The sequence below is a fragment of the Echinops telfairi genome, unplaced genomic scaffold, assembly GCF_000313985.2.
Source record: "Echinops telfairi isolate 266 unplaced genomic scaffold, ASM31398v2 ScPeMD7_21;HRSCAF=78, whole genome shotgun sequence".
Classification (NCBI taxonomy): domain Eukaryota; kingdom Metazoa; phylum Chordata; class Mammalia; order Afrosoricida; family Tenrecidae; genus Echinops; species Echinops telfairi.
In genome coordinates, this window is record NW_022103918.1 from 16,729,754 (window position 1) to 16,742,712 (window position 12,959).

The 12,959-nt window shown below is 41.0% G+C and overlaps 1 protein-coding gene across 1 annotated transcript in view; it reads right to left on the reverse strand.

Moving 5' to 3' along the window:
- Window positions 1-12,959, reverse strand: part of TMTC1 (transmembrane O-mannosyltransferase targeting cadherins 1) — a gene marked incomplete at its 5' end in the record, with an annotated part of 332,295 nt that overhangs the window by 106,727 nt on the left and 212,609 nt on the right. The window contains one exon of the mRNA XM_045288470.1: window positions 10,044-10,165. Within this exon, the coding sequence (XP_045144405.1) occupies window positions 10,044-10,165 (122 nt within the window). The remainder of the gene's footprint in view (window positions 1-10,043; window positions 10,166-12,959) is intronic.

Sequence of the window (12,959 nt, forward strand, 5' to 3'; positions counted from 1 at the left end):
TGAAACAGCACTGTAATTCCACCTTTTAACCTGTGAGTACATTTAAAACAATCTGTTATGGAGATCTGTAAATACTACTATTGATACAAGACAGATACAATCTTAATCTCACTGCCATGAAGTCCAACTGCCCCCACAGGTTGGAGTGGAACCCTTGCTCGGTCTTGCTACCCCGGAACACCTGGTGCTTTGCAACCTTGGACCTGGCAGCTCACAGTCCCACTCAGAACCACGACACCATTTCATGATGCCTTAAAAATCCCCAGCCTGAGGTCAGCTTTGAAAAGTCCGCACATTAGGAAATAACCTCCTATAGAAACAAAATATATTGAGACTGATTAAGGACCCCAAAAAATCAAACCCACTGTCATCAGTGAAGAACATTAAAGATCCAAGGAAATAAATAATCCAAAGGATTAATGGACCACAGGAACCACAGGCCCCACTACTCAGAAACCAAAGAACTAGATAGTGCCCCGCTATCCATTTCTTCTATCGGGCAGACTGGGAAAACCATGTAGAACCGAATTCAAAATCAAAAAAGAGACTCAACTTACTGATCTGATTGAGACTGATGAAATGTGCAAGTCTGCAACTCTTACGGCCTCCTTCACACTAAGAGCAGTCCACCCAGGAGGGTGACTTTCCAGCCAAACACAGACCTTGGACACTAAAGAGGAACCTCTCCTCAGAACAATTAGCCAGGCGAAACCCAAAGGGCAGCATTTGAACCCAAACAAGCCCAGAAGGCAAGAGGGGGTCAGAAAGAAAGGTGAATCGGCGCAAGTAACGTAGGGACCTGGTGGGGAGAGTGCTGGTATATTGCTGGAATTGCAACTAATGTCACAAAATGAAATGCGCATAAATTATTCAAAAGAAAACTAATTTTGTCAGTAAACTTTTGCTCAAACCACATTAAAAAAATAAATATAAAAAACACACCGACTCATAGCGACCCTATCGTTCCAAGACCAACTCTTCGTGGAAGTAGAATGCCCGATCTTTTCCTTGCTCATTTATACATGGCAGACGGAACCAGTGACTACCAGTACCTAGTATGCTATCAGCATGTTTCATCCATCCATCCTTTTAGTCTCACGTGGACCCAAATGACCTATAGTCTGAAATTTTACTTTCAAATCCTGATTTCTAAGATACTTGCTGTTCACATTAGGAGTTAATATATGCAAGCATTTATATTTTATAATTGACATGACTGTGTAATTGAAGAGGGGATTCAAACAGTTCATGGAAAAATTCCATTTACATCAAGTCCATTTTCCCCCCACACTGAAGCCCCCTCACATTAAGGCCATGGTTACAGTCCAGCAGAACGGCATCCAATCTTTCCACTCTCTCACCCCCTAAACTAATCCGATCGGACAAATGGTCTTTCAACTCACATGCACCCTGACCTCCCCTCAGCCCTATTCTTTTCTATGTTATATTTGCCTAAAATCAACACCTTTAAGTGTATAACACATTTAATTGGGAGCATCAGCAGATTCCTCCTACCCTTCCTGGCTGTCCCCTTTGTACAATGCTAGCCCCATGATGCACTGGTAACTATCAAACAAAATCTAGTTCCTAGATCTCAGATCCTCCTCTCTGTTCAGGCCTCAAAGGGGCTAGACAGAGCTGCTTGTGTCCCCAGAGCCACCACAAAGGGACAAACACCTTCAAGTCAAAACCGTATCTCCATTCTTACCTCGTGTTATGAAGTAGAACATGATTTCTTTTTTAAATGTGGCAAAATATATGCAAGGGGGCTTCAAAAATTCATGAAAAAATGGAAATTTATTCTTCAACTCCTCTTTTCTACAAACTTCTTGAACACCCCCCACCCCACCCCACCCCCGTGCCATTTATAGGAAGACATTGGTCAGTTCAACAATTGTGACCTGGACAGTGACACCGATTGTGTTCACCACGTTGTACATCTCTCCCCACTCGTCTTTTCTAAATTAGGAAAGCACCATTAAGAGGCACTTGTTCCGTGCTGCCGAGTAGACAGAGTAGAATTGCTTCAGGGTCTCCTAGGCTCTCATCCCTACACAGCAGCCTGTCAGGGCTTTCTCCCCAGGGAGCCACTGGATGGGTTTGAACTGCCAACCTTCCGATTAGCAGTGAGCGTTCAAACACTAGTCCCTCAGGGCTCCTCACAACAACTCACTGTTAGGAGCCATTGAGTCCGTTCAGACTCCTAGAGGCCCTCCGTACAACGGAACAGAACACTGTCCAGCCCTGAGCCATCCCCTTTGGTGAAGAATACTGAAAGTACCATGGACTACCAAAAATCATCAACAAAGACGAAAAATGAATTTGCTGCCCTCAAGTAAATTCCAACTCACAGCGATCTGAAAGGACAGGATAGATCTATATAACTGTTTATAGAAGTAGAAAGCTACGTCTTTCACCTGGAATAGTCGGTGGATTCTAACTGCTGATCTTATGGTTAGCAGTCTAACACATACCCCACTATGCCAAGAGGGCTCCGAGGAACTGCCAAAAGAGCAAACAAATCTGTCTTGGAAGAAGCCCAGCCAGAGTGCTCCCTAGACGCAAAGATGGTGAGACTTTGTTTCATATACTTTGGACATGCTATCAGGAGAGCCCATTCCTAGGAAAAGGACATCATGCTTGGTAAAGTAGTGGGTCAGTAACAAAAAGAGGGGCCCCCGAGAAACTGGATTGACAGCATGGCAGCAACAATGAGCTCGAGTATAAAGACGGGAATTTAGAGCCCTGGACAATGGTACTCTTTTCCTCTCTCTCCCTGGTCACCACTAATCAACGGTAATCCATTACCCATGGGACTCCACTAGTTTTTAAAAGGAGATAATTCACATGGAACATATGACATTTTAAATTATTAAAATAACTCCTTAGAGGGGAACAAAACCCTAAGTTTCTGTACTGAATTTGTATTTTCCCATATTTGCCCTCCAACAGTATCATTGACCTTTACTTTGTTCTTCCTCTTTAAGCCTTCTAGGCCCTCATTTGTTGCTAGACAATAGTGCCCAATAATTCTCCTTTCTGAGAGAACCTTTGTTTTGACTCTGACAGGAAAAACATACCTGAAAAATAGATTCAAGAATAAGACTGAATAATAATTGAATGGTCTTGTGGAATTTAGTCAAGATTTATACATATAGTCTTAGAGTATAGTCACTCTATACTTCATAATTGAAATCTGGATATACATCTATTTCCTAGGCTTTTAGTTGAGTGCCTCTTTGTCAAGCTTAATTTGCTTTTCCTATCCCTCTAACATACTGCATTATGAGAACTTGAAAAAAATCATGAAACTGAAAAAGCAAACACCGCCTACTGGCTCTACCAGGTTCCTGAACCATTTACTATTGCTGTATTTGGTCCTAAAACTCTAGACCAGTGGTTCTCAACCTTCTTAATGCTGTGTCCCTTTAATATAGTTCCTCATGTTGTGGTAACCCCCCCAACCATAAGATTATTTTCGTTGCTACTTCATACTTGTAATTTTGCCATTGTTATGAATTGGGCGACCCCTGTGAAAGGGTCATTCGACCCCCAAAGGGGTCGTGACACACAGATTGAGAACTGCTGCTCTACACTCTTGTTACTCTATCTGTTCTCATGCTTTAGAAGGAATCCATACTCTGGACTCAGCAGCAGTCACCCTTGGAGGTGGTCTCAACTGGGCCTTGTGGGGGCAGTTACATAATCTCCTGTCTAGAGCAAAAGGGCAGAGCCTAGCCTGTCAATCAGGTCGTGGTCATTGATGCCTCTGTGAGGGCATGGCCTTCTCCTGAGGATTCTGGGAAGTCCTGTCGTCCTCCCTGCAGGTGAGACACACACTGTCTCTGCTTGACATATCTGTTGACGAGCCACATGGAGTAATTCTGATGATATCCGGAGCCCTGGAGCTGGAGGGGCCGCATGGGGAGCTACACTAGTGCTGAGATGCTTCCACAAACCTTTTCACCCACTGGCCTGTGATCATCCTGCGTTAGGCATCATTGCATGTGCTGTGTGAGTCTGTAGAAGAAGTTACGGACTAGTAGCGAATATATGGACTAGTAGCGAATATATGGGCTAGTATTGAACTTACGGACTTGAGTAATATACAATTACTCTTGGATATAAAACTCTCTCTTACACACATACGAGTGTCTCTGGATTTGTTTCTCTAGTCACCCCAGACTAACACACTTTGAAACTATTTATATCATATAGGTTTGATAAATTCTATCCCACAAGACTGTCCCTGCCTATTCTTTACTTTTCGATGCATTTTCTTAGGTAGCTAATGGATTTTTGACATTGAAGTGAATAAATCACCCTCAATCTAAATGCACCTGGTTGAATATCTGATCATATTCTATGACTTTGAGAGCTTCCAATTATTTCTGCTTCATCAATTCTAGGAAATTGGAGCCCTTGAAACATTCTAATGTGATTTTTATAAAATACATACAAAAGTCATCGTAGTATGATATGCTGCTCTTGAGATAAGAGTAAGAGACAAATTTCTGTGAAAGACTCATTTAAGCCTGACCTCTCTTGGCTGTTCAAAAAGAATACCCACCACAAACTGGAATATATCACCACAGAGAAGATGACTCCAGTTTCTGTTAGTGGTGAAATTCTGACCCTGAGCCGGCCATGGGGGCAAGAGAGATAGCCCATTTCTTTCCCTTCTGTTCACAGATTTCAAAGCACAAGTAGTATTTGGGGTCTTCTCTGAGTAAGGACAGAGGGAGACCCGAAATCTGATTTAAGGAGGCAGAAAGGTGGAGGATAAAAGAGCACTATTGATTTGACACATTGTGTGTGTGTGTGTGTGTGTTTTGTAAACGGCCAGATCTGCCATTAGAAACCCATCCGGGCTTCAGTGGGGATGCACACGCTTTCTGTGGAGTTTATAGGAAGGCTTCGAAGCTGTACACTCTGGGGATGCTGTTAAGATGAAGATCCTGATTTGTATAGCTCGGCAGGAATGCAAATTCCCAGCAAGGGTTGAACAAAATCAGTCTTAAGACCTGACTCGTATATAAGCATCAAAGTCAAAGACTTGTCCCTATACTGATTTGAATACACACATTTAATGATTAGAAAATTCACCTCCCTTCTAAGAGTTGCCAGTCAAGCTCCATTCATCTATCGTTCACTAAAACTTTGAAACAATAAACAACTTCTACATAAAGCTGACGGCCCATATCTTCAGGGACCTCACTGAGTACTGCTCCCTCAAAACACTTGGGTACTAACACAGCAAAATGGCTCTTCCTTGTCAAGGTCAATTAAGGAAGGAGATGCATACAGAGAGGGTTCCTTTGTGTAAAAAGACCCGGGCCATGCTCGTCATGATCAAAACAACCCCTCTGCAAAGTGCATTCGATGCATATCTGTCACCTTCATGGGATGCCCACACTGTCTGTAGCCTGGCCCGTAGGGATGGAGAAGACTTTCCTAATCATCTACAGTTCTCCACTGAGATGGGCTGGTGACAGCAGCACATCTTTTTTGTTTGTTTCCTTGAGATTATCTTTTAAAAAAGGAAAACTCTACTCACTTATAAAATGAAGTAAACAGAAAATCAATAAAGCCACAACAGAGGCATTTCTTCACACAGGCTGTAAATTCTGAGTTGGCCCGGCCCACCTCAGCCTCATTTTAAACAATGATAGAATTCCACTGCCATAAGGAAACCAGCTCCCTTGTAGTTTTCAGTTACAATGATGACGATGAAGGACGACTGGGATTCATTACTGGTACATGCCACTCCATTTCAAAACCCTAGGAGTCTCTTGCCCAGCCTCCTACAATCCGAGTTAAATGATCAAATGTGGCCAGAGCTGTGGACCTGGCTCTTTATCATCTCCATCTCCCTGCTCACCGTGTGTTGGTCTCTGATGAGACTAGTTCTAGGAGGGAAAGCAATCTTGCAGGGACAAGGGATGATGTGGGTGTTACTCCCAGAGTAACTTCGTGTCAATGCTCTCATTTGTAAATGCAGGCACGTGGGGAGGAGACAAAGGCCATCATCTTTCTAATGACTTCTTACTGACGCTGACTTTGGATGCATCCTAAGTTTGCCAGGTTTGTATATCTTGAATTTGCTTATCCCTCCATCCACTCGTTATTTCCATTCGCCATGCAGATAAAGCAGCCATGAACATGGATGCACACATATGTTTGTGTCATTCTCTTTAGGTCTCCAGGGTACAGGGTCGCCATGAGTCAGAGCTACTCAATGGAAGAGAGTGAGTGTATTTACCTCTAAAAAGTAGCTCTACTCTGTCCTCTAGGGCTGCCGTTACATGGGATTTTTAGATCATAAGCACATTCTATCTCCAGTTTTTTGCAAAGTGGCCATTCCGTTTTCCATAATGGTTGTAATGTTTTATAGTCCCACCAGCAATGGGACTGTAAATCTCCCACAGGCTAGCCAACATTTGATATTATCCACTTAATCAGTGCTATTTGGGGGTGTGTGGTAAAATGGTCTCTCATTGTATTTGTTATTGTATTTCTCAAATGGCTAGTGATCATGAACATCTTTTTTGTTTGCTTTGATGCCTTCTTTGGTGAACAGTTAGCTTCCCCACAGTGTCACCTTATTAAGAATGGGCCAAATCCCCAAAGAAATTTGATTTCAATTGTATCCAGGCTGTGATCAGATTAAAGAGTTAGCACTCCACGCTGTTCTTCCTACAACTGCTTAGCTATTCACAGAAGATCCCATCATGAGGTGGATTATGCTGTTAGATCACATCACAGGAAAATCCCAGACTAGCCAAGTTGACAAAGAACTTAACTATCACGGTTTGTATAACAATTTGGCTGGTCAAATGGTGTAAAAGTTATGAGATAGTCACCTCCTATCATGAGCACTCACATAATATAATCACTTTTATCATAATATCTGCTATGAGCAGACAACAAATTGAAATGTCATTTCCTTGGGGGTGTGGCAGATTTGGAATATACTTCAACATTCCAGAAAAGCTTTCTTGGTTTTTGGTTAACCTGGATCCAGCATCTGGCTGCTTATCAACTGACCTTTTTTTGGACTTGAGCCAGCAGCCTGACATTTTGCCTGCCAATCTTGGGATTTGTCAGCCTCCACAATCTCTGATTCAGTAGTATGCCATCTAGCCTACAAAATCTGGGACCATCGGTCTCTGGCTAAGTGGTCAGTTGGGAGATATCTCTAGCTTGAAGTGAGATATTATATATAAATAGAATTATATATAATTATATATAATCACACATATATGCATACACACATATATACCTATATAGATACCCACACACACATCTAGTAGGGCAGAGTGATTATGTGTTGAGCTGTGATCTATAAGGTCAGCAGTTTGAAACCACCAGCTGCTCCTCAAGAGAAAGATGGAGCTTTCTACCCCCATAAACACAGTCTCGGAAATTCTACCCTGTCCTATAGGGTTGCTGTGAGTAACTTAATTTCTTAATTTGGTGCAGTGTCTCAAGAGTTTTTATTTTATCAATTTAGTCAATGGTTCCTATATTTTATTGATCTTTTCAAAGAACCTACTTAGAGTTTTGTTGATTCTTTGTATTGGTTTCTATTTTGTTTATATTATTTATTCTCTTGTTTGGGCTAGATGTTGGCTTCTTTGCTCTTCTTTATCTTTTCAAGTTTTCAGTTAATAATTTTGAACTTTTGAAAAATTTAGCCATTTCCTGCATGACTTTCCCTTTGAGTGCTGCTTTTGCTGTGATCCAAAGGGTCTTATGTGCTGTGTCTTCATTTTCACTTCATTCTAGGAACTTTTAAATTGTTCCTTCTGATTTCTTCTATGATTCGACTGATTTTTGGTGTTGCTCTACCTATTGATTTTTCCTTTCATAAGCAGCCAAGTGCTTAACCACTGTGCCACCAGGTTTCCTTTGAAGACATTAAATCCAAATCACTTCCTGCTACGGAGTGGATTCTGGCTCACAGTGATCTTATGGCGCAGAACAGAACTGTTCTGTTCCGAGTTCCCAAGGTTATACACTTCTTTACAGGAGCAACCTGTCTTATCTTTTCCCTGAGTTGAATCGCCAATCTTTAGCATCCCAGCACTTAATCCACTGTGCTGTCCGAGATCCTTTTGTGTCAATCCCCATGCATTGTAATCCTATATAGGGTTTCTGATCAACTGGTAGCTTTGAACTGTTGACTGTGTGGCAAGCAGCCCAATTCTTATCCCACAGAGCCATCAGGGCTTCCAGTCTAAACATTAGGCCATACTCAGTGCCCAGTAGAGTGAAAGATGTCATTTTATTAGCCAACAGTTAATAAACTCTTTGGGGGAAGATACTGCGCTTCCCTTAGTTTCGTAGTCTAGTGTCCCATACCCAACAATGAAGGTGCTCTGTGAATAGATGTTGATAAAAATATAGATTCCACTGTACTTGCCCAGTGCTAAAGAACGAAATCTACCTAATGCTGGCATGAAGCAAAAACATCTACAATGGACCCCATTTTGCTATGGACTCGGCCTCATCAGACTATCTAAGACAACATGAGTACAGGGAACAAAAAATCATGTATTTTTGTCTGTATCAAACAGTATTTATCATGTAATAATTTTCTCCTAAATCGTACTGAGGACACATCAAGAACACGGAGGGCTGCTTTTCTTTTAGTCAAAGAGCCATTGTGGGATAGTAGATATGTGTTGGGTTGCAAAGTTCAAGGTCAACAGTTTCAACCCACCGGCTTCTCCATGGGAAAAAGATGATGCTTTCTGCTCTCGGTAAGATTTATAGCCTCAGAAACTCACAGGGATATTCTCCTCTGTCCTATAGGGTCATTTCAAGTCATAATAAACTCAGTGGCAGTGAATTTGGTTTTGACTTTGCCTCTAATCAACGAGGCCTGGTGGTGGTTTCAGTCAGGTGTTGGTGTTGTTAACTCTAAAGTCAATAATTCAAACCCGCCAGCCCTTCCACAGGAGAATGAGATGATCAGCTCTTATAAAGATTTACAGTCTCAGAAATCATATCTAAGGTTGTCATGAGTCAGAATCAGCTTGCAGACAATAGCATTGGGTTTGGTTTTGTTCCCCCCACCTTCTTAATCAAGTTAAAAGTAAGGTACAGCAGAGTCTCACAAAAAGTGACAAATGCTTGGTTTGGGCAGAATCATACTATAAAACTAATTTCTAATTCCATGATTGTTAAAATTTCCTAATTCAATAGCATTAATAAAAATGATTTCCATATAGTATTTTGTTTTATGAAACTGCCTTTTAGAAAAATTCAATCTTTTCTATGTATTCATAAATGCATATAATTTAAGGGTTTTTTTATAGATTCATTATTTTTTATGAGAAAATCTGGGTGTAAGGAAGCTTTGTGTCTTCTCATAATTGATAAATGACAGAATGAAAAGCTTTCTCTGATTCAGGGCCATTTCCAGGCATCTAAAGAGAAATATGGCCTTGGGATGGCGGCAATTGGAAAAGACAATGGAATTACACAAGCTTCAGCACAGTCCAGATACACATATTCAGAGCGAGGTGGCATTATGTCATCACTCACATCTAAATATTCTTTATAATTTTTCAACGTGTTTTCCTCAAGGATAAGCATTTGGAGCTGCTGCCCATTCTTAAGTGGAAGAAAAGAGAGACGAAAAGGAAAGACCGGAAGGAAGGAAGCAAAGCATGGATGCAGGTGAATGACATGCTACTTAACATAGTTACGCAACTCATGCAAGTCAATAAATATTTCTAGAACATTACTGTCATTATGATTAATCAAACATAGATGTCTGGACAAAGACACTGTGTAAACAATTGCTGCTGAAATCCTGAATATACTCAAGTTGGCATTTCACATTGAAATGTAAAGCTCTCAACGGGAGGCAAACACTCTACACTCGTGTGTGGCTGTTTTTAAAGCTGAGGTGATGAGCACCTGAGCTCCCCAAGGACGCAGCGTCACACACACAAGGACGGTCTCTCTGGAACTGCAGGTGCTGGGGACAGAGGGCAGGGCTGGTGAAGGCGGAAATCATGTGCAATAATTACCTAGGCATGTAAAGGACTCTCTCGGCCACCACAAAACCCACCCTGAAGAAGAGATTGCTGGCTGGAATGAACGGGAAAACCAGGAACAACAAGCCCACTAACACTTCCTTGTGCTCCAGTCTCTGAAACACACAACAGTGAAGGACAAATTAATGTTTGTTTCATTGCACTTCAGACAGCATTTCACCATCTCTCTCATTCCCAATTCCTCATGGAAGGAATAAATTAGACCAAAGTGAGCAGAGAAAGCCCCAGGCATGTCAGGTAACTCAGATGAACCTCTGATGTACACATGCTCTTGGAAAGGCCTGCTCTTTGCACACTCGGTCTAAGCAGAGACCTCCACGCTTTCTTCTGCCCCGACCCTGGAGCAACTGTCTCTTGGTCCTGGCCCTTCAACCTTCCTGTCGCCCTAAGCACCTACTTGCCAAGGAACATATCAGGTGGATTCAATCAATCACACTGACTGCTTCCAGAAGAATTGAATTGTCCTCTCAGACTGTTTGTTGTTGTTGTTAACTGCCAGTTGAGTCAACTCTGACTAAAGGCAACACCGTGTGTGGGGAGCAGAGCGGCTCCTTACGGAACAGACTGCGTTAACAAAAAGAAAAAGGCCACCAGGAGCGCTCCGGAAATCACGTGTTCACGAAAGAAAATAGCATGTTAAAGGTACAGTTCTGGCCACCAATTTTGTGCCAAAGTTTTTGGCACCTCTCAATTTAAAACAGCGTTCATTAAACTATGTACTCCATTAACATTGTATTCCAATAAAATTATACAAGAAATTATACATTAAGCTATGTATTCCATTAAAATGTTAGCAATGAAAAAAATGACAATTCATTAGGTTCACAAAGCACCCTTCTCTGATGCTATATGCAGTAATCTGAAGACTTTTCTGTCGCATAATAGAAACACACGTTTATTTCTAGGACTATGTTGTAAAGAAGGAACTTGTATTTCCGTGTGAGGGTAGGGTCGCTATGAGCTGCACTGACATGGTGGCAGTGAGATATGGTACATGGGAGCCCTGGTGGCCCAGTAGGTTACTTGAAAGGTCGGCAGTTAGAATCTCCCAGCTGCCCCATGGACAAAAGCTGAAGCAGCAACTTCAGGGAAGACCAGCCTCGGAAATCTATGAAGCAGTTCTACTCTGGTCTCTAAAGACACTGAGTGAAGTCAGAGTCATCTCCAGGGAAATGGGTTCGGTTTGGGCTAATACAGTACAAACAGGATCACTGGTGGCGCAATGGGCTAAGCACTGGATTGCTAACTAAAGGGTTAGCAGTTTGAACCCTCCAGCTGCTCTGCAGGAGAAAGATGTGACACTATGATTTGTGAACATGTGACAGTGTGCTTCTGTGAAGACGGATGCCGTGGAAAGCCCACAGAGCAGACCTACTCTGTCCAATAGGGTCAATGTATTTCAGAATTGACTCAGTGTCACAATACTATATAGAGGCATTTTGAAGAGATGCTTATTTTAAACAGATCTTAAAGTATGGGATGGGTTTTTTTTCCTTTTAAGATAATGCTAACCAAGGAAATAAAAAGAATTTTATATTAACAATAGTTAATGTTACTGATGCACATTTAATATTTCATTGTCTTTAATATACCAATTTTAAAAGAATGAAATGGAAATTTTAAGAATATAGAAGCAGAGTTACCCAATATGAGCTCTAAGTACTTTAGGAATACAAAAGAAAGAAAGGATGCTAAGCATCTTGGGATATTTTCACCTGGATCTTATTAAACTCTGTTTTATTTTCTACAACATAATAGAATAATAAAATTACTGAAACTAATTCCATATGAACAAATGTTCTTTGTTCTTTTCTCTTAAATAATTAATAATTCTATAAGTAATGTTAAGATAAGTTATTTTCTTAATCTAAAGAAACCATATTATTGAGATTCAAAGGACAAGAAAAATAACTGGCTTAATAAGCTACCAAGTCAAATGTATGCATTAATATTATTTCTATGACCCACTAAAGTTGAAAAATATATTGAAAAAGGAACAAGTTTATTTCACTTAAAAGTTGCATACTGCATTTCTAACTTAGATTATACCTTGAGCTTGAGGCTTCCACACCCCCCATTATCATGAGCTCAATCCTGCCTTTCACTGTGGGCTAGACAGGAGCATGTGCGCAAGTACGGAGAAGAGCGAACAGCTCACAACACACAGAATCCAGGAACAGGACTGGGAGTCGTGGTACCAGGAGGGTAGGGGAAGGTGGGGAGAGAAGGGGAGGAAAGGCGCACCGATCACAATGATAGACACATAACCACCCCTTTCCTCCAAAGGGGACGAACAACAGAAACGTGGGTGAAGGGAGACAGCAGACAGTGTAATGTATGAAAACAATAAGAATTTATAATTTATCAAGGAATCACCAGGGGGAGGGGGAAGGGAGGGGAAAAAAGAGGAGCTGACACCAAGGGTGCAACAGAAAGTTAATGCTTAGCAAATAATGATGGCAACGTATGTACAAATATGCTTGATACAATTGATGTATGGATTGTTATAAAAGCTGTAAGAGCCCCCAATAAAATGATCAATTAAAAAAAAAAAAGATCTTTCTCAACAATCCAAAATCCACAATAAAAAAATGTAACTTTCAGTTAAAGAATTGAAACATATAAGTAAGAAAAAAAATTGATGGGCACCATTCATAAGAATCCTGTGACATCAAAAACAAGCATTTCATGATAATGCTGAAAATAAATCCCAGAGAATAAGTGTCTTGTTGGGTGTTACTCATTAACCGTGAACCTATTTTTGAGTAGTGAGTTAATATGCTCTTTTGTAAATATATTTATTTCAAGACAAATATACTTCTTTTGATTATTCTTAAGAGCTGAAATACTTCTTGCAATGTATTCACATGTCTTCCCAAATTAATTTCT